This window comes from Cynocephalus volans, chromosome 16 (assembly GCF_027409185.1).
Source record: "Cynocephalus volans isolate mCynVol1 chromosome 16, mCynVol1.pri, whole genome shotgun sequence".
NCBI lineage: Eukaryota > Metazoa > Chordata > Mammalia > Dermoptera > Cynocephalidae > Cynocephalus > Cynocephalus volans.
In genome coordinates, this window is record NC_084475.1 from 2373721 (window position 1) to 2395357 (window position 21637).

General features: G+C 58.2%; 1 protein-coding gene across 6 annotated transcripts; it reads right to left on the bottom strand.

Moving 5' to 3' along the window:
- Window positions 1-7194: 7194 nt before the first annotated feature.
- Window positions 7195-20829, bottom strand: UBTF (upstream binding transcription factor). Of its 6 annotated transcripts, none has more exons than XM_063080906.1 (21): window positions 20776-20829; window positions 17844-17968; window positions 16163-16338; window positions 15515-15598; window positions 15262-15417; window positions 12674-12738; window positions 12281-12401; window positions 11817-11927; window positions 11345-11478; window positions 11053-11194; window positions 10708-10749; window positions 10469-10582; window positions 10224-10379; window positions 9721-9876; window positions 9529-9639; window positions 9015-9103; window positions 8722-8911; window positions 7909-7956; window positions 7733-7804; window positions 7507-7650; window positions 7195-7420 (listed from the first exon to the last, which is right to left on the bottom strand). In XM_063080906.1, the coding sequence occupies exons 2-21, from the start codon at window positions 17899-17901 to the stop codon at window positions 7295-7297; spliced, it is 2295 nt and encodes a 764-aa protein (XP_062936976.1). In that variant the 5' UTR covers window positions 17902-17968; window positions 20776-20829; the 3' UTR covers window positions 7195-7294. The 6 variants fall into 6 exon arrangements, with proteins under 6 accessions (XP_062936976.1, XP_062936974.1, XP_062936973.1 ...); XM_063080904.1 differs by lacking the exon at window positions 20776-20829 and adding an exon at window positions 20325-20501; XM_063080903.1 differs by lacking the exon at window positions 20776-20829 and adding an exon at window positions 19006-19554.
- Window positions 20830-21637: the final 808 nt, after the last annotated feature.

The window sequence follows — 21637 nt, forward strand, 5'->3', positions numbered from 1 at the left end:
CCGTCGGTCCGTCCTCGCCTCTCCCCGGGGCCCAGGGCCCGGGGCCGGGGGGTCGGGCCGCCCCCCGCCTCGCCGCCTCACCGGGCGGCCATGGCCCCTTCCCCTCCCTTCTCGTCCCGTCGCCGCCTCCTCCTCCTCACCTCACCCCGCCCGCGCGCAGTCCGCGCGCCGTCCGCGCGCCCCTCCCCCCGCCCCCCACTCCAGCCCGCCTCTCCCGGGCGGGGGGTGCGGCGCGAGCCCGGAGCGCGCGCGCGTGCCGCGACCGGAGGATGGATGGATGGAGCGGGCGAGAACGCGAACGTGCGCGCGCGCGCCCCTCTCCCCCTCCCTCCGCGCGGGCGCGAGGCCAAGCGAGAGCGCGCTCCAACCTCCTCCTCTTCCTCCTCCCACCCCTCCTCAACACCCCGCCCTCGCCCTCCCTTCCTCTTCCTTCTTTCGCTTTCACGCGCCCAGCGACTGCTCGCGCCTGCTAGGAGGGCCCGAGCGCGTGCATCTGCCCCGCGGCCGCAGCTCGGCAGCATTTGCTCCAGGGGGCGGGGACCGGGAGGGGAGGAGGGGCGCCACGCCGCCGTCCAAAGTACCGGCGGACGGGGACGGGGGCGGGGAGATGGGCGGGGCTTTCGTAGACCACCCCGGCCAATCGCCGGGTCGCCTCGGCCCGGGAGGCCCAATAGGGTCGGGGTGGGTGGAGCGGCGTTCAAGGTGAGGTGCGCGGTGCGCTGGGGGCGGAGACGTTGAGCCGTCCCGGCCGGCTCGGGGGCGGGGGCAGCGGGTGGCGTCGAAAGAGAGCGCCGGCTCCCAGCCGAGCCTGGGACGCCTTCCGGCCCAAGCTCCCCCGCCCTTCCCTCGGGGCTCCCCGCTCTCCCCCCACCTCCGCTCCCCACTTTTACCCCAGGCGTGCAGCCACTTCTGTGAAGAGGCCGGACTTGAAGTGGGGTGCAGTTAGGACCTTAGGACGGAAAACCAAGGAGCCGAAGGGGCTCGTCCACGCCTCCGTTCTCCCGGTTTCTGGGCGGTCTCAGCCCACTCCGGACCTGTGAACCAACAAGCGCCCGAGATGAGGGTCCAGCGCCGAGGGCGGAGGCCGAGCTGCGCCCTTCTGAGCGGAGCGCCCTCCCCGCCCTCATCCTAATTTAGATCCCACACCTGCTCTCCTTTCCTGCTTCCGCAACCCACGCTGGACCCCCAGCTCTCGGACAGCCTGCCTGGCTGTGGCAAGACCCTACCCCTACCCAGTGCTACTCCACTGGGTGTGCACATATCCGCCCGCTGTCGGTCCCCCTTTACCTTCTGGAGGAAAGGGCCTTTTCCCCAGCCACAGCAAATACCAACATTGGCGCTTCCATCTCGGTTACTCTGTGTCTGGTGTCCTGAGATGGTTGTGTGATAGTCCTCGTCCCTCAGGAAATAACATAAGGGAGGATAATCTGAAATCATATACTTTGGGACCATCACTGGCTCTTTAGTCTTCAGGAAACATTTATTGAGGCGATATTCCAAAGTAGTTAAGACCAGGTGTCAGATCTGAATTCAGATCAGTAGACTTGGCGAATGAGCTCCCTGTGCCTCAGTTTCTTTCCTTGTCAGTGAGTACAACGATAGTATCTATCTCATTTGGTCATTGTGAGGATTAACAAGTCAGTACACGTGAAACTCTTAGCTCGGTGTAAATGCTTGGTAAGTCTTAGCTGTTTCTTTACGGTGCTCCAGGTGCGGGGATACAAAGACCAAATAAGACAGATGTGTTTCCTTAAGTTTAGTCTTGTGGGGTAGACAGACCTGTAGGAAAATAATTGCAAAATAGTGTGATAAAAACAACAGAGATGTGCACAGAGTACAGAGGTGGCATCACATGACGAAAGAGAATTGGTCAGGAAATCCATCTTGCTTTTTTCTTTTCTTTCTTTTTTTTTTTTGGGTGGCTGGCTGGTACAGGATCCTGGTGTTATCAGTACCATGCTCTAACCAACTAAGCTAACAGGTCAGCTCCGGGAAATCCTTCTTGGAGGAGGAAATGAACCAGGTCAAGATAGGCCAAGAAGGCATTAGATAACTTCAACAGTAAGCTTCAGAAGTATGGATCAGTCTGGGGACTGGCTGGAACATGGGAGTGAGTGAGGGAGCAGCAGGAGGTGAGCAGGCCAGATCGTACAGGACTAAGTATATGCTGAGGAGTTTGTGGCCTTTAACCCTGTAGGTGATGAGGAGTCCTCAAGGGGAATCATTTTACCAGGCTTGCATTCACTCTGGAATGTGGATTCTGGAGAGTAACTTAAGAGCAGCAGGTTTTCGTTACTGATTGAGCTGTATGGGGTAAAGGAGAGGGAGGCCCTGAAAACACCTTTAACTAGGATAAGGAATTCCAAGGAGGACTTGAGAGGATACAGGAGGATAAGTTCAATTTGGTGTATATTGGGGTTACTGTGGGACCAGCTGGTGGAGACTCTCAGAAGGTGGTTGAACTTGGATCTGGAGCAAAGAAGTGAGCCAGGCCTTTAGGACCTTCTACAGAATGGCCTCGGCCTTTCCTCTTCTCTCCCACCTCCCTTTCAGGAATTCTCCACTGAAGTGATGCTGATCTGTTTCTTACCTAAATATGCCCAGTGCATTCTGCCCCAAGGAATTTGCACATGCCCAGGAAACCTGCTGACTCTTCCCTGTTTACCTAAGTCCTTCCTCATATCCCCACCCGTGGCCATCCTCATACTAAACTTCTTTATAACTGGACTATACTATTCATTTGCCACTTGGCCTGGGCTGTTCTGTGGTAGTAACCTTTTGGGGCAGGTGCCCAGTCTCCACAGTTAGGACCAGTTAATAAACACTAAGGCCTGAGCTGGTCCTGGCTCTGGGGGAGCCCCTGGGGTTACAGCAATGAGCAAGAGAGACACATGGACCTTGTCCTAGTGAAGCTTACAGTCCAGCAAAGACTGACATGGAAGACACAAGTTTGAGTGTTTAGGCATCCAGGCTGCTGAAGAAACATGTCATGGAGACCTTTTTTGTTAGGGGTTCAGGGAAGGTCACCTGGAGAAAGTGGCCTTTTAAAGTGGAGCCGTGGGGCTGGCCCGTGGCTCACTCGGGAGAGTACGGTGCTGATAACACCAAGGCCCCGGGTTCGGATCCCATATACGGATGGCCGGTTCGCTCACTGGCTGAGCGTGGTGCTGACAACACCAAGCCAAGGGTTGAGATCCCCTTACCGGTCATCTTTAAAAAAAAAAAAAAATAAATAAATAAATAAATAAATAAATAAATAAAGTGGAGCCGTGAGTTAACTAGGCAGAGAAAACAGCACGTGTACAGACCCTGGAAGAGAGTGTGGTGTATGTGAGACATGCATGGCTGGTGTGGCTAGAGTTGGGGCAGAGAGGCCAGAAGTGGCAACAGATCCCCCCTTGTGGGCCATACTTACTCATTCAACACATTTCTTGAGTGTTGAATATATGCCAGGCAGTTTTAGGTGTGGGGCTTACTGTAATGAACAAGAAGGTAGGGTGTCTTCTACTTGGGGAGATAGATAATAAACAAGTAAACAAATACTTAAGGAAATGAAGGAGGAGGCCTCTCTAGAGAGGGTGGTTGGAAAAGGCCTATCTATGATGTGACATTTGAGCTGAGGCCTGAAGGATGAGAAAACCAGGTATGTGTAGAGTTGGGGGAAGGGCCATTCTGGGCAGAGAGAAAAAGTGCAAAGGCCCTGTGGTAGACATGTTTGAGGAACAGAAGAGAAATCACTTGGTTGGATCATTAAGAGGGATTAGGAAGAGTAGGGTAAAAGAAGGTGAGGGAAGGGATGCAAGGGCCAGGCCTTGTGTGACATGGTAAGACATGGGAAATAAGTACAGAAGTAATCAGATTTGGTTTTTTTAGGACAACTTTGGCTGTTGTGTGCTGTATGGACTATAGAGTGCAAGAGTGCAAATAGGAAGACCAGTTTTAGGAAGTCTTTGCAAAAGTTGAGCGATGGAAGTAGTCTTAGGAAGAATGGGAATGGAGAAGGGTAGACGGGTAGACAGATTTGAGAGTGGAATGGAGACGTCTAAGTGATCGATTAAACATGGAGGTGAAAGAGGGCGAGGAGTCAAGGCTGACACCTTGGTTTCTAGGTTGAATGACTAAACCATTGGTGATCATTTTGGGTCTTGAGGTATGAAGTACCTACAAGATAGCCCAGAGGATACACAGGTATCTACACAGGTCTGCAACTTGGAAGAGCGGTCTCTGGAGTTACCACCTTTGGAATGGTTGCATATGGGTGACAATTGGAGGTTCAGGCAAGAGACATAAACACCCAGGATAGAATGAGGAGGAAAAGCTGACACCAGCAGACTGGACCTAGAAGGCAAGAGACAGACAAGTGTCCACTAGATCTAATGATGAACATGTTGGTGACCTTAGAAAGTAGCCTCAAGGAAATGGTGAGTTGGAGGTGAGGAAACGGGACTATGATGGGCAACAAGCTTTTAGTTTGGCCAGGAATAGGAGAGGGGTGAGGGTTGAGGGAGAGCTCTTAGGCAGGGCCTGGGTCTTCAGCCTTTCGCTATCCCAGGATCCCGGCCAAGGCCTGTGTAGAGAAGGCTGTCTCCTTAACCACAGAGAGCGAGTCATCTCAGCCCAGCCTGCTTCCCCTCAGAGGCCTGGGTGGAGTTAGGAAAGTCATCCCTAACCCTGGGTGGAGCTGAGGGCTCCACTCCCCATGATGCACGATGAGGGCTTGCATACCCAGGGTGAACCCTTGACCCCAATAGGTCATCCCCTCCATTTTCCCAAGGCAATGCGCTATGAGTGAAAATGCATTTGTTCTCCAGCTTCTCAGAGACCTTAGTGGTTTGACAACCCAAGGTGAACAAACTCAATTGAAAGTGCAAGAACAGTAGCACAGAACAATGTGAAGGCAGGTTGCCTATGGAATTTTTAGGAAAGACAAAGATGACTCAAGAAAGGGCAAACAAGCTGGCTTCGAGGATCTTTCTGTATCAAACCTGTTGGGTCATCCATGCCGCCCACCTTCCCTAATTCCAGTGACCAGACAGCAGTCAAACCTCAGTTTTTCACTTTATTTTACAAAAAAAAAAGGAAAACAAAACTTCCACAGTTGGCCTTAAGCTTAGGCAGACACCTCTAAGCAACTCCCTCCCACCTCCCATGATACAAATTCAAGTTGTGGTGGTTGTTGAAACCTATAAAACACTCTTTAAATATTAGAAAAAAAGGGGGGGATGGGGGTCCTCCCACCCCAGCTATCCCGTCCCAGTGCCAAAATGCACTCAGAGTGACCTCTTACAGCACCGACAACCCCACCCCCACAGCCCTGTTTGTACTGTAAGAATTTTTTAAATTTTAAAACGGGAAAAAAAAGCACCCCGCTCACAGTTGTTTTTAAATGAAAACACATTCCACTAAAACACAACAGTGCAGGGGCATTCAGACAAGGAAATGGGGTTCTTTGCAGGGGCTCTCAGGAAGAAATAGAACCTATAAACCCCTGTACCTAATTCCAGGATCAGGAAAAGGGGAGTGGGAGTGCCCCTCCTTAGGTCTCCCCACCCCCAGCACCACAGTCCAAGGCAAAGCAGAGATTGTTCCTGCCTTCCTTTGGGAGATGGAACCACTAGCCTCTCTGGGGCTAGGGCCCCCTCACCTTTCCTGCCCCACTTCCTTGGTGGAGTTCCCACTCCTCCCCCATTGCTTGGCTTTCATTCAGAGAGGAAAGGTGGAAAAGCACAAAGCCCTGATTAAATAGGTCACTAACGATTGTTTTTTTAAAAAGAGAAACCCCCAAATTTAGTCAAAAACAAAAAAATTAAATCCACAGAGATAAGGTGGCTTGACGTAAGAGTCAAAAAATCAAGGGTACCCAAAAGTTTGGGATGGCTGGGAAAGGTCAGAGGGACAGCTGCAAAAGCAGCTTTTGCAGACCTGTTCCCCAGCAATGGGGTTGGGGGGTAGGGGGGTAGGGCCAAGAGGGACAGACCTGAGAAATCAAAGGAAATGGGGGCAGCTGGAGGACATGAAGGAAGGTGGGAGGGATGTGGAGCTTAAAAGCTCCCAACACATTTCTTGAAGCCCAGGTTCTGGGCCTCGGGTGGCCAGGTTGACCCCTCAGATGAGCTGCGGAGGCCTTTTCCACCAAATAAAAGCTTTAAGGTTCACACCACCTTCCCACCTTCCTGCTGATGACAGAGACCAGCAGCAGCCCAGCTGCATATCACCCTGGCAGACGGAAACTGGGAGACAGCATCCAAGTGGTTTCAGTACACTCCCCCAAATGGAATCAGAGACTAGGCAAAGCAGAGGATGGGAGAAAGGGGCAGCCTCAGCCTGTTCCCACCAGGGTCAACATCTCCCTGGCCCTCCCTTTTTCCAGATTCACAAAAACTGAGGTGGGCTCCAGGACAGATCCCCTTCTCTCTTCCACACACACTTGCACACATCCACAGATGCACCCGTGCTACGTACAGGACACGGACACACACGCACACAAACGCACACACACGTGCACACACATACACACACACACGCGCACGCGCGTGCACCCATCTGACAGTCTCTCTTCCACACAAATCAAGACCATTTTTAAAAAGTTCCAAACCTACCCCCTGAACCCTCCCTCTCCCAGAAAGACAACAGAGACGGCAGCCGAGATCGGTAGGAAACGTCTCGTTGACAGCTCAGAGCTTAAAAAAAAAATATATACACATATATAAAAAACACTTCGGCCCCCCCCCATGAGTGGGTCCAGGCAGCTCCTTCCTGCAGGGGGCAGGGGAGAGGACCATTGGGGCAGTGCCTATGTGTCAAAGGCACCCGCCCTCCTCTCCCCACGTTCCCTGCCTCCAGTTCCAATGCAGGCATCCAGGCGGCAAGCCCCTCTGGGAAGAAAGGGGTCCTCTCCAAGCTTCCACCCCACCTTGGGGTGTGCAGGTGTGGAGGGCCTCACTGAACTCTTCGGGGCCCCCCACCCCACTCCCCGGTCCATTGTCCAGGCCGGAACTGCGAGTGCAGAAGAGGGGTAGGGTGGGCCGGACTGGTCCAGTGCTGGCTCAGTCTGATGGTTGCTCTCCCTGGAGGACCCCCCAGGGCTGCTGTCTCTGAGGCTGCAGAGTCCTGGCCTGGGCTCCTCCAGCCCCCTACCCCACTGTATTTTGTTTAAAAAAAAAAAGAAAGGAAGAAAGAAAGAAAGTGGGGGAGGCCAGGGGGCAAGGAACAGAACATGGGGGAGAAACGAAGGTGGTCAGCTAGGGAGGGGAGCTCCTGGGCTCTCCCTGGCTGCCCTGGGGTGGGCTGAGCCTCAGTTGGAGTCAGAGTCCGAGGAGTCCCCTGAAGAGGAAGAGCTGGAGCTGCTGCCCTCAGACTCGTTGTCCTCGTCCTCGTCCTCGTCCTCATCCTCATCGTCGTCCTCATCATCCTCTTCATTCTGGGCGGGGACAGGAAGAAGAACATGCAGTCACGGGCGGCCCTCCTTGCAGGACCCAGCCGCCCTCCCGTGTCCCATCTGCCCACCTCGTCCCCATCCTCGCTCTCATCCTCGCTGCTGGACTCGGAGGAGTCCCCGCCGTCCTCGGAGGAGTCCCCATTGTCATCGTCCTCCTCTTCGTCATCCTCGTCGTCGTCGTCGTCGTCCTCTTCGTCGTCCTCTTCAGACTCCTAGGAGGGGTGGAGACACGCCTGTGGTCTCTGCCCAGCTACTCCACAGACACCCACCGCCCGGCCGGGAGGGGCTTCTTACCGACTTGGACTGCAGGGTAGTCCGGCTGGACTTGGGGTTCGGGCCTCGCAGCTTGGTCATGCTCTTACGTTTCTGCAGGAGAGGATGGGGACACACAACGGGGGTGGCCAAGAGTTTCAGACCATTGCCCCCCTCCAAGTCTCCCTCTCCCACCACTGCCCGGTTCCCAGACTCACGTTGGAGATGTATTCCTTATATGCTGCACGGTCCTGGGGAGACAGACTCTGGGAGAGACAGAGAAGGAAGTGAGGGCTGAACACCACCCAAACTACTGCTAACAGCACGCTGAGCAAGTGAGCTTTATACATCATTATCCCACCTTTACCTCTCACAGACTCCCCCATACTTTGGGGTCTCTGCAGAGAGCCCCTGGCATCTAAGAAGACAGCCTTGGTGTTTCTGCTTACAATGCCCTGAATCCTTCTCTAAGCCACCCTGTACTAAGACTCTTGGTTTTCATGTCCCTCATGTTGCTCTATCCAAATGGAGCCTCCACAGTCAGGGCCTTCCTCAATTCAGAAGTGCCCCCATGGTGACTCATGTAGCCTGGCATCATCAACTCCATGCCAACAGCAACCCTTGAGCCACTGACGAGGCAGTGGGGCTCACTGAACTTCTGGAACACCTAATCCCCGCTATCTCCCTGGGTCCTTGGCAGACCTGCCATGGTGGCTGGGGAGGACATAGGTGATTCTCCCCACTTTATAGATACGACTTCACCAAGGTACAGAGGAGAGGCTCAGAGGCAGGAAGATGAGCCAGAGTCTAGGAGCGGTCTCCTGGTCCCAGCTGGAGGGAAGAAAAGGCCGTCTGATTTGGGTTCTTCTATTTACTGTGTACTTAACCTCTCTGAACCTTGATTTCCTTATCTTTAAAAGGGTGATAGTAACTGTTGCCCTGTAGGACTGCTGGGGCACTGAATTCAGAAATCATGAGAACCAGCCAGGGGATGCCTCCTTCTTCCTTCCAAGGGCCCCTGGCCTGCTCACCTTGACCCACAGGTCCAGGTGCACCTTGTACTGCTTCTGCTGCTCTTCGGCCAGCTTTTTGTAGTGCTCCTTCTGGCTCTGGGAGATGCGCTGCCAGCGGCTGCCAATCTCCACCATGCGCTCCTTCAGCGGCAAGTGGTTAAGTTCCCCGTTAGACAGCAGCTCCTGAGAGAACTTCTGGTAACCGTTCCTGGGAGATGGGGATGGTACAGGGAGGGTCAGGATCCCAATAAAGCAGCCCTCCAGCCCTGACCCTCCGTACCCCCAAGGCAGGCTCCTGGCCCCAGGCTCACATGGGAGGCTTCTTGGGTTCTCCCTGAAACTTCATCTTCTTGGAAGAGTTTGCGGCAGCCGGAGGGGCCCGCATCTCACTCAGCTCTCTCTGTGGGGAAACCTGGAAAGGTCACACTCATCCCCCCATCCCCACACCCTGGAATATTGCTGCCCCTTGCCCCATGCCATCAGTGCCTTAGCTGATTCTCCTCTGATGTGCTGGGAAAGAGGAGAAACTGAGGCACAGCCAGGAAGCAACTTCCTAAGCACTCACGTTCTGGGTCAGGCAGTACAGTTTAAAAGAGCTCTCATATGTATATTCATGTTCCCCAACTAACCACCCTAGAGGCTGGCAGGCACCCCCATCTTACTGATGAGGAGAGACTGAGGCTCAGAGAAAAGAACAGACCTGCCCAGAGTTGCACGACTAAAGCTGGGACTCGCGGCTCAGAGTCCCACACAGGGAGGGGAGGTGCCCACCCAAAGGAGAGCTCTTGAGCTTTAAGTGGAGGGGGATATGAGCCCCCTTCCCACCTCATATCGCTTTTGGTCCTCGGCTGCCTTCTTAATCCACATCAGTTTCTCCTTCTTCTCCATGTTGTTCCAAGTCATCTCCATGGCTTTCATGGCCTTCACCCGGTCATTCTGAGGACACAATGGGGTATGAGCTGGGAGGGGTCACCTGGGGCTGGAGGATACAGAATAACCTGTCCCGCTCCCTGCCACCTTGAAGCGGGCCAGGTAGTCGCCGATGACACTCTGTTGCCAGATCTCCTCGGCTCTCTTGGGCGACTCGGGCAGCTTGCCCCGTTCCTCACGCTCCCCGCCAGGCTTCCTCTCCGACTGGGCCTTCAGCGCAGCCTCCCGGGCCTTGTACTTGGCCTGCAAGGGATGGCACAGGGTGTCAGCCTTCCGGCCACCCCCAGGGGGCGCTCGATCCCCACCCAGCAGTGGCGGGCTCTCTGGGCTGCAGGGGCTGCGCGAGCGGCGGCGTGGGCCGGTGCAGATGTCTCCCGCCTGGGGCTCAGCCCCCGCCCACGGGCCTGCTCTCCAGGGAGCTGACGGCCCTCAGCGGACAGCTTCCCGCCTTCCGGCGCGCTGGGCTCCCGGCCCCACCATCTGGGCCCGGGCACACGTGTGGCCCACACGGCAGGGGCGAGGCGGCCTGGCTCCCCCTGGGGAGGAAGTGGCTGGCAGCCCCGCTGGGGGCACTGAAGCAGCAGCCTGACCTTCTTCTTCTCGGACAAGTCGTTCCACATGCGGGCCAGCAGGCGGGTCAGCTCGCTCTCCGAGAGCTCGGGCCGTTCCTCCTGCAGCTGCCGCCGCTTCTCCTCAGAAAAGATGAACATGGCCGACACGGGCCGCTTAGGCTTCTCCGAGCCGCCCTGTCGGGGCGTAGAGAGGGTCGCACCCACGGGGTGAGCACCGGAGCCCTGCCCTCCCCCGCCCACCGCCCGGCCGTGCCCCCGCTCACCTTGCCCGCTTCCTGGGAGGGCTTCTTGGAGGCGGGGCTGGGCGCCTGCTTCTTGCCGATACTCAGCATCTTTTCTTCCCCCAGGACCCGCTGCTGCTCCTCCTCCGGCAGGCTCTGGTCGGGGGGCAGAGGGGCATGGTCCCCAGGCCGCATCCGGTCACCTCCCCAGGTGGTCCCGGCGCTGCGCCCCGCCAAGCCCCAGCCCTCTCTCCCTCTGCCCCGCCTGGAGGAGCACTCACCTCGAGAAAACGGAGCAGTTCCACCTCGTAATCTTTCTTTTTCTGGGAAAGCGAGGGGAAAATCAGGGTCAGTCTAGGGACAGCCTCGCCAGAGATCCTCTAGTCCTGGGAGGACAGGCTCCCTCAGCAGGGCTCCAGAGGCTTGCACACATGGTAGGCATGGGGCCTGGGCTGTCTGCCTTGACTGGCCCAGATGCTAAACACAGCACACCACCAAGGTGGGAAGCAGCCGTCCAAGGCACATGTGACCAATAACTAGCTGGCCCTAGAAGGGTCAGACCTCACGCTTCAATCCCCCCGGGTGAGGCCCAAAGGTCTCCAGCTGTGGCCCCTGCCACAGCTCACCTGGTCACACTTCTTGTGATAGGCATCTTTTTCCTTCTGGGAGAGCAGCTTCCACTGCTGGCTGCACAGGACCATGCGCTCCGTGCTGGGCACATCCTTCATGTTGGCCATGAGCTCTGCGCAGTACAGCGAGTAGCTGTTCCTATCAGAACCGGCAGGAAGAGAGGTGCACCCGTGAGCAAGCAGGGCGCGGGCCTCCTCACGTGCAGAGTCTGGGCCGGCGTCCTTCGCTGACCCCACTCCCGAGCTGCCCACTTGCCCACTCACCCACCCACCCCAGGGCAGCGCTCACGGAGGTGGCTTGGTGGGTCGCCCATCAAACTTGTCCTTGAGCTGGCGTTCAGCCTTGGTGAGGGTGGACTTGGTGATACCCTCCTCACTGATGTTCAGCTCGGGGTGCTTCTGGATATAGTCACGCATAATCTCCTGCAGAGTGAGGTGGGGGGATGGAGGGCAATGGGGTGTGGGGTTAGCTGGGGCAGGGGAAGGGGAGAGCCGCTGGGGAGGGGAGGCAGGGAGCAAAGCCGGGGGGTGTCTGCATGTCTGCCGTGTTGAATGAGACATGGTGCCCTGCCCTGCCCTAGCCTGAGATCTCATGGGGGACGGGGGTAGGGAAGGTAGGGGCAGAGGTGAGGGGCCCAGAAGGCCCCTCCCTCAATGGAGAGACGGGGAATGACTGCCTCCCGCAGAGTGCGGTGGCCACGGAGTCACAGGGCAGAAGCTCGTGAAGAGCCGGACGGGGAGGAGCGCAGCGGAAGCCTAACCTCGTACTCCTTCCGCTGCTCCAGGGCCTTATGAATCCATTTCAGCCTCTTTTTGTCCGAGAGCTGAGACCACTGCTTCCCCAGGGAGTCCTTCACCTCCTTCGTAGTGGCCTGCAAACCAAAAGCCGTCAGACACACACAGGCAGCCAGGGGCAGGGGGAAGGGGGAGGGGGGCACAGAGGCCCCCGCCCCCTCAGGCCACAGGAGGTCACGTCAGTGTCCCCCGCAGGCCAGGAGGGGAAGGCTCAGAGGCGGGGATCCCGCCTGGGTGTGAGGGGACAGGCTCACACACGCACGCACACACACGCTCGCACGCCAGCTGGCCCAGGCCCTGTCCATGCAGCCCACCCCTGGGGAGGGGCCTCCTCTCCTGCTCCCCTGCACCGTGCCCGGCCGACCTGGTGCGGCTCCCCCCTTGCCACTGCTGTGCACCCTCCACCCCCACCCCTTGGCCGGACACTCACATCTGGCCGTACTTTGAGATACACCTTCTTCTCATGGGTATACCACAGCTGCTGGGGGGTTTTGGGCTTCTCAGGGATGTCCGACTTCTTGGCATTCTGGATTAGGTCAGGGTGATCCTCCCTAGCCAGGGCATGGGGAGCAAGGATCAGCGGGGGACACTGCTGGGGTGGACCCAAGCTAGCTGCCCCACCCATCAAGCCTCCTAGACCTTTCAGCAGGGGCTTACAGGAACAGCAGCTGCCTGCTTGTCCCTGAGCAGGACACACTAGGGTCTTCGTGTGACCCATCCATCTCCATTTCTCACAGATGGCCAGCTCCAGGCTCAGGCCAGTGTTTGCCTATCCTGCCACACCCAGTGCCCCGAGGCCCTCCTCTGGGCTCCACTGCCTTACCTGAATCTGGCCAGATTTCGCTCGAACTCCTGTTTCTCCCTCTGGAAGTCCTGAATATATTTCATCTGGGGGAAGGAGGGGACGGGGTCATCCAGGACCCAAAGCCTATCTCACCCTGAGCTACACGAGCTACCCAGAGGCCTCCTGGCTAGGTTTTTTGCCTCCCACTCTGTGACTTGGAAGAATTGAGGTCTGCACAAATGGACAGGGGAAGGCAGCCTGCCCGCCAGCGGGCTGGGGCACTCACCATAGACAGACCTGTTGGCCTAACCACAGACAATGGGAGCTATAGGTGTCTCCTAGACACCAAATCCTACATCCTATCCCCTCCTTTTAAGAGAGGGAAAGAGTCCCAGAAGGGGGACATAGCATTACCCATAGTCACACGGTAGGCAGTGGCAGAGCTGGGACTCTCCCAGCTCCAGTGCCACAGAACTCCCACAATGAGGAGTCAGGTGGAGGCCTTGTTCCTGTCGCTCCCTCTTCCTATTATTTGTGGCAGCTGATATCGTTTTGACCCCATTGAAGTGGCCCACAGAGCCAGGGGCAGGCTGAGTCCTGCTTCCAAGGCATGAGGGGACATTGTGTTAAGAGGAACCCAGAGTGAATTCTAACAGTGTCATCACATCCTAATAGATATGTCTCCTGGATTTCTCTCCGCCCCCCACCCCCTCAATCCTCTACCTCTGGGTCCTTCACATTCCTTCCTGATTCTGACACCATCCCTCCTTCCTCAGCCATCATCATCCAATCCCTTCCTCCAGGCTCCTGGCTGGCCAGCCCTCAGCCCACTTACTCTCCTCTGCCACTGGCTTCCCTTCCCTTTACCTCCTCCTATATCAGCCTTACCCTCCCTACCACCACCACCTGACTCCCTGCATCTCTCCTACCTCTCTATATCCTCCCTCCTGTACTTTCTTTCCAATCTCTTTCCCTTCCTCAACTACCTCCTGTTCCGGCTCCCTCTCAGTGTCCCCTCTCTTTCTCCCTTTTTCCCAGGTTCACAAGAGTGGCACTGCAAGGCGCCATGGGCTCACAGTGATTGCTGAGGACCAACCCTTGACCCTCTCAGAAGAGGCAGCTCTACTTTTCCCTGTAGTTCCTGCAGAAAACCAGGAGCAAAGCCCAGCCTCCTCTGCCCCAATCTCAGTCCTCCTCAGACAAGACAGCAGTTTTTCAAGCTGGAAGGTACCACACAGATCTGGCTCACCCTCTACAGCTCAGATAAAGACCAGGCCCAGAGAAGTGAAGTGACTTACCAAAGGCCCCATATACATCGATTCAGTGGTAGAGTCAGGAGAACAGGCCCAAGTCTGTGTCCCCCAGGCCAGCATCTTGTCCACTCTGTTTCTCCTGTCCCTCCTTGGTTCTCAGACCCTTGGCCTCTCGGCCTCTCCCTCCCACCTGTGAGAGTGTTTGGGTGTTGTGTGTACAATCAACTGTCCAGCATCCTCATCACAGGGGTCACGAACAGCTCCAGCAATTCCTACTTATGCTTGGCTTGGGCAGCAGTCACAACAGCTGGTTTTACCCAACCAAGCTGGCTCTTCTTTTGGGTATGGCACCAAGGGCATGTGAGTCCACAGCCAGGTTATGCAAACCAGGAAAAAGGGCTACTTACAGTGTGGTGGCCAATGCCACTTTCTGAGAGCTGCCTGTGTACAACTTTGTTTCCTTCCAGCAAATGTGCTTTTTTGTCTTTCCTACTACCCTTCACCAATGCCTCTCCCTGGCTCCACCTTGCCCTCTAGCACCCCATTTTTGTGTCCATTTCTCTCCCCATCCCATCTCACTCATGTCCTATCTGCAGGGCTCCTCCAATGTTTTGCTACCTGTCTCTGCAAGGGACCTCCTGAGCTCTGTGTTTAATTGTGTCCATCTTTGCCTGGGAGGCTTTGGCAACCTCTGCCCAAGGTTAACGTCCTTCAACGGTCTGGCATAGTGCCATACCTATACAGGGGACAGCATGAGGCCAGGAGAGACAAGGTGTGTCCTTGGGTGAACATGTGTGCATGGAGAAGGAGGCCCATGTAACATGTGGGACATGGCATTGAAAAGGGCATTACACAAGAGAGTCCAGGCCGCTAAGTCCAAGACCTGCTCTAGCATCATTAGTTGTGTGACCTGGGACACGTAGCTCTCCTGTACCTCAGTTCCTTGCCCACAAAATCGGGATAACCCCTTTTCCTGGAGCTACCTTTATGAGGGACATCGTAAGCATCATACGAGATCAAGACAGGAAATGTCACAGAGAGTGAGGAACTGCTGCGCAGGCCTAGCCATGACGACGCATGTGTGAGAGAAGAGCTGTATGAAACAGAATGCTGGGCACTGTCTGATGGGTAAAGGTTGGTCTGAGGGCCTGCCTCGGTCTGGGTTATGTCTGCAGTGGTGCCTATGCCTGACCATGTGTGGGCCTGGGAGGGAGTGATCAGGTATGGCTGCCTGAGACCCTACTCTGCTGTGCCAACTCACCTATGTCCTTGCTGCCAAGTCCCTCTAAGGCCTACGTCCCCACAACAGAACTATCCCACACCAGCTGCTCCCAACCTTTTCCCTCCCCTCAGCCTTCACCCCCCACCCCCCACCTTCTTCTTCTCCGGAAGCTCCTTGTATTTCTTGGACAGAATCTTGGTTAGGTCCAGGTTGCTCATCTCAGGGTGGAGTTTTGCATACTTGGCCCGCTTCTCCATGAAGAAGCGGAAATAAGGGGTAAGTGGCTTCTTTGGGAAATCTGGGTGTTTCTGGAAGGAGGGACAAGGACATGAGAGAGGTCAAACATCATCCATTCTATGGACCACCCCTCCCCTACTCCTCCTGCTCCTCCTCCTGGTTACTCACCTTAAGTTTTTTGCCTTTGTAAGGATTTTTAACATGTTCCTGAGCATCGAGGATCAATTCTGTCAACGTACGGAACTTCCTCACCTGGAAGAAGAGAGGTGGGTGAAAAGGGAAGTTGGGAAGAGGGAAACACTACCCAGTAGCATACCCCCACTTTCCAATGGGTCTCCTCTCCTCTCCATTAGACTCAATTTATCAAAGAAGGAGAGCAGAGGCCAACAGCCACACAATGCAGGCAGTGCTTGACACCCAGGCACTGGCCCATGCCTACTGCAGAGGCCCAGGCAGTCTGTACACACCAAAGGACAGCAACAAGGTGACTGCCCGACTGCAAAATGGTCGTCCATGCCAGCACCTCATTCAATTCCCTGAACAGCTCAGGCAACAGAAGCTCTGAGACGGTAAGTAGTCAAGCCCACCTAGCTAAAAAGTGGCAGAACTGAGAACTCTAGGCCAGTTCTGTCAACCGTGCCACCTCCCGAAATGTATAAGGGAGGCAGAGAGCTACCAGGCAACCACATGAACACCTCTCCTGGTCTCCTTCCTTCCTGTTTACAGACTGCTGTTTCATTTCCCCACCAGGAAGGTCGAGGTACGGGTATGTGTCGGTAGGTATGCACATATGTCAGCAAAGGGGGGATCAGTTACCTCGTTAGAAATCTCCACCCATTTTAGCTTGCACATGTCTCCAGAAAAGTCTTTAAATGCTACTTTTTCCCAGTCCATGTGTGACTCAGTGGTTTTGAACTTGGAGCTGTCATTGGATGGAAGGTTGTTCTTCATGCATTCCAGCAAAGTCAGCATGTCTTCCTGGGACCAGCGGTCTGGTGAGGGGTAAGAGAGGCCATCACGCCTGGCTCATGCTATCTCTCCAATCTGTTCCCCAACCCTTCCTCGCCAGAGCATCTCAGCCCAGTTGCTTCCTATCTAAAGGCACAAACAAGACATGGCTCAGCCCTAAGGAAACTGTGGCTGTACTGGATTAGGGCAGGGGCTCCAGTCCAGACAATGTCATACTTAAAAATCCAGGCTTCAATGTGGGCCTGGCTTACTTTAAAGCTATTATTATTTTCTAACATGCCAGGTTGCCACGGGTTTCTATTTACTGGGGTGGGGTGGGGAGGGGAGTGATGAAGGTACAGTGATTTGGGGCCCTGTGGGAAAGCAGTTAGCTTATCGAACAGGGAGGGAAACAGAGAGACAACATATCTAAATGTGCTGCCAAGTTCAAGTCCAAGTTCTGGGTGAATACCTACACATGCAAGGACTGAGGATGGTGTGCAGGCAGTAAGGAAAACCCATGCAGAAGTCTTTCCACTACAGCTGGAAACCAACATTAGGGACATGGGTATTCCATCCTCTCCTCTCCCTCCTAGCCCCTCAAGGCAGACCGAAAGAGAATTTCTGGCAAGTAAGGAAAATGGGACAAAAATGCAGGGACCATATAGGGCAGCACTGAGGCAGGCAGGTGGGCAAAGGCTCTCAGGGCCCTGCTCCAAGGAGAACGCTCAGAACTCCAAGTTGTCTTTTCAGCCCAACTCCCCAGGAAAGCAAAAAATGGGATTTGGACCAGCTACTTTTAGCCATTAAAAGGTAGACCCAGAGAGCTGCAGCCTCTCTGGAAGGGGGCTGTCCTGGAAGGTGAGCTGGGAGAATAGTTATCCAAGGCCAGGAGTCAAAAGGGCTCTACATTTTCATTTGCAACTGGTAACCTGGGCCAGGGTTTCTGCAGAGCGGATCACATGAACCCATAATCCTCTCTCCCCTCAATGTCCCACAAGCATTGCCAGATGCTCAGGTTCATCCTACTCCCCACCCCATACAGACTGGATCCCCACTGGATGATCCCCAGCAAGGCAGGGGTCTCGTCATGTATACCCCTTCCATGGCTTGGGGCCTCAAACCACCGAAACAACCCTTCTCACCACCTGCCTCTGCAAAAACCTTGTCCTCCTAATATCAATTAAAAACCTGAAAAGCCTTCCCAACCCCCCTCCTCCATCTTCCTCCACACTCCTCCTTCCCTCCCATTGCAGGACACACTTCAGGCTGACTGGGAACCCCAGAAGGGAGGCTTACACAAGGCTCCTTCTCCCCCTCAAACTCGGGGGGGAGTGTGAAAAACACAGCTTATAGGCTGGAGGCCAAATAATTTGGATTTAGCCAAACCCCAAGTGTGAGGGATGCTTGACTCTCACACTCAAGACCTCCCCTGCCCAATTCAGAGAATGCAGACTGGAGAAACCCTTTAGAAGGAGCGTGAGCCCTGCAGAGAGCCATGTGCAAAAGAGGATTTAAGTTAAAGAGGGCTGGGAGTGGGGGCCCGTACCTTGGCCTTTGGGGGCGGCCATTTCCAGGTCTGTGGGGCAGTCGGCTTCTCCGTTCATCCTCCAGCTGTCCAGCCACCTCCTCGGTCGTGCTGGCCGGGCAACCCGGGGTCAAAGCCACCTCACCCTTTAGAAGAAATACCAGTCTCCACTCAGAAAGGCTGAGAGGTGAGGGACTTTCTATCCCTCCCCGCCTCCCAGAACGGACGGGGCACAGGTCCACACACTCCGAAAGACCCAGACAAGATACTAATAGACTGGGTGGAGGGTCAGTGGGTGTGGGACGCGCTCCTCCTCTTCCCCCAGCCCCCTCCCCCAGCCCCTGCAGCCCCGCTCCGCGGCGTGCGCCCTCCCCTGCCCACGCGAGAGACTGCTGCCAGCTCCCGCGTGCGGCGAGCGCCCGCCCTCCGCCCTCCTTCCCCCACCCCGGCCAAAAAAAAAAAAAAAAAACCTCCTCCTCCTCCAAGCGCCCGCCCCGGGGAGGCCCCAGGCTGCTGGGCGGGGGAGGAGGAAGGGCGGGTAAAGGGCGCGCGCGGCCACGGAAGCGGGCACGAGCCCCAGTCTCCTCCTCCAGCCTCCCCCCAGCCGGTTCCCCCCGCCTCCGCAACCCGGCGGGGACCCGGACGCAGCGCAGCCGCCGCCAGCCCCGGAGCTCCGCGGCCGCACCGCCCCCGGGGACCGGATCCGGATTCCCGCCGCTCCCCCCTCCCGGGCACCCACCGCCGTCCTCGCCCGCCCAGGCGGGCGAACAGCCGGAGAGAAGCGGTCTAGCCTGCCCCCGCCCCCGAGCCACCCACCCCAGCCAGAAGCGCCGCCACCCCGACGCGCACGAAGGAGCCCGGCGGAGAGGCGCGACCGCGGCGGGAATCGCCGCCTCCTCCCGCGAGCCTGCGGCCCAGCCCCGCCGGCGCCCCCGCCCCGGCCTCCGGGGAGCCGAGCCAAGCAGAGGGCGGGAGGACGGCGGCCGGGAGGCGGGGGCGCAGCACTCACCGGCCCCGCCGCCCCCTCCGGCAGCCGGCGAGAACTGCGCCTGCCGGCTCGGAGCAGCGCAGGCTCCTCCACCCGCGGCCCGGGCTCGGCTCGGGCCTCGCTTCCTGCCTTCCCCTCCCCCGGCTCTCGGCGTCCTCCCCAGTCCCCTGCTCGGTGGTCGCCCCAGGTCCCCACCGGGTGTCCACCGCAGCCGCCGCTTGCTCTCTGCCGCCCGGCCCCGACCTCCGCGCGCGTCCTCAGCCGCCTCGGTTACTGGGCGCAGCGCGGCCTCCGGGCTTCCCGCTCCGGCGGCTCCCTCCCCGGCTCTGAGCGGCGGCGCCCTCCCCCGCTCGGCCGGGCACAGCCGCAGCTCCCTCCCGCGGCGGCAGCGGCTCCTCCTCCGGGCGCGGCGGCGGCGCTGGGGCGGCGGCTGCTGCTGCTGCTGTGGCGGCGGCGGCTGTGGCTGCTGCCTGCTGCTCCTCGCGGCGAAAAGCACAAAGCACAGCGCCCTCCGCCTGCAGGCAGCCCGCCCGCCGCCCGCCCGCCGGCCCCGGCCTCAGCTCGCACACCCCCCGCCGCCGCCGCAGCCTCCGCCGCCGGAGCGGGGAGGAGGAGGGAGGAGGAGGAGCGGGAGGGGGGGCGGGAGAAGCGGGGCAGCGAGCGCGTCCTTCCCCGTAGAGCGCACACCGACCCCCGGGGAGCGAGTGCCAGCCCGCCCGCCTCGCCGGCTCCGCTCCCTCCCACAGCCTGCCCGGGCGGGCTCCGCGGGGGGCAGCTGGGAGGAGGGGCGGGAGCTGGGGGGACCCGGGCGGCCGAGGCGGAGGGAAGGAAGGAGGGGAGGGGGGTAGTGGTGGCGGCAGCGGCTGCTGCTGCCGCTGCCGCCGGGGAGGGGGGGCCGGGGCAGGGAGACACGCAGCCGCCCGGATGGCGGCGGGGCTCGGAGCCGAGGCAGGAGAGCGGGCAGGCGCCGAGAGCGACCTCGCCAGACCCGCGGGGGAACTGGCAGGCTCGGCCGGCGCGGGAGGGACGGCCGAGGAGAGGGTGCCCGGAGGGCCCCCCGGCGGCCGGGGAGGCTCGGGAGGTGCCCGCAGCCCTGCTCCGGAGCGCTCCCCAAGTCCTCCCCGCTCATACTCGGGCTTCCAGGCCAGCCTCTCCCGCCTCCTAGGGCGGACGGTCCGCGCCCTCCCTTATCCCCCGAGCGTGGCCACCGGCTTGGGGCGCAAGCACGCCGATTGCGGCGCCAGGCTTCGGCGTCTACCTCGCGGTCCCCTCACTACCAAGCGGCACAAACGAAACTTAAAAAAAGGGGGGGGGGGAATCATGTTCGATAAAAAACACCAAAATCTCTTTGCTCCTTACAGCCCAGAACCTACGAGGTGACGGGCTCCGGCAGAGGAGCCGGTTCAGTCCAGCCGGGAATGGCTTCCAGGCCTGCCCGGGAGCATGGAGATCGGCGCCGCCGCCACTCGTAGCAACCCCTCTCCCCCGAAATCCGCGCGCCGGGGCTCACTTACGGAGCGTGTGGATGGGAGCGTAGGCCGGGGGCACCAGAGGGTGCGGCGGGCCGAAGAGCCGAGCCACAGCTCCGCCGCAGCCGACGCCGGGGCAGCCAGTCGCCAGACAAAGCCCGAGATGGCGAAGCGGAGCGACGGCTAATGGCGAGCCCCACGCGCCGCGCTCCGCCCGCCCCGCTCCGCCCGCCCGCCCGCCCGCCTCGGCGCAGCGCAGCGCCGCTCCGAGCGCTCGCCCGTCAGAGCCGCCTCGGCGCCGCCGCCTCTCGGGCCACGCCGGCCTCGCCTGGCCCCTCCGCCTCCTCCGGGCGGCTCAGCCTCACCCCTTCCCTCCCACCGCCCTGGGGGCTGCACGAAAGTCAAAAAAAGAGAAAAATTCTGTTCTTCCTTTTTTCCTTTTGTAGGGCGGGCGTGTTGAGACTTTTGGGTCTTTTTGCCCCCAGCTCGCACTCACCTGCGGAGCCGCCGGGAGGGCTGGGGGTGGTGGCGCGCGGGGCTGGAGCCGGCGAGCGCGGGTTGAAAGCTAGCCAAGCTCTGCAGCGCCCGACCCGGGCGTGTACGCCGCCGCCAGTCCCCGCAGAGAAATCGTCCTCCTACCCCCGCCTCCATCGCTCTGCGTTTCTCTTCCAATCAGCCGGTCGCTTGGCGGCTCCTCCATTCTCCGGCCAAGCCCGCTGCCTAGAGCGAGCTCCACTCCTCCGTCTGCTCGCCGGGCTCCTCGCTTCCCTGCCGGGGCCGGCGAGGCGGTGTGGGGCCGGAGGGGGGATTTGCGAGGGAACCTGCCCGCTTCCCGTTCCCATTGCTCCATTCCCGCTGCCTTCTGCCTCCTGCTTCTCTCCTGCGTCTTTTCAACTCTCCCCTGTCGCCACTGTGTGTCTGAGTGTGTGCGCGGTTTTTTTTTTTTTTATTATTGCTCTTTGCTTTTGCAACCCTGAAGCCAAAGCGGGGGGGGGGGGGTTGCAAGGGGGGGGGGTTCAAAAAAAAAGAAAAAAAAAAGTAAGAAAGAAGCTCTTAGATGTGCAACACATCGAAAAAGCGAGGGAGCACCCCGCCTCGTCTGATCTCCGTGCCCCGCCAGGGCCTTCCGGCTTTTAGGGCGAGCCTCTCGTTGTTCTCAGTGCCTCCCACCTACGTCGGACTTAGGATCCGAGGAGTCCAGCAAAAAGTTCTCCCCCTGGGTCGTAGTGAGGGCTGTCAGGGTAGAAACTGGGGGATTTTTCAAGCAGCAGCAGCCATCATCTCTCCTACCCCGGCTTCGGTAACCGGACCGGGTAAGGGTGAAGAGTAAAATCCCGGTGGGCTTGTGCGAAGGAGCT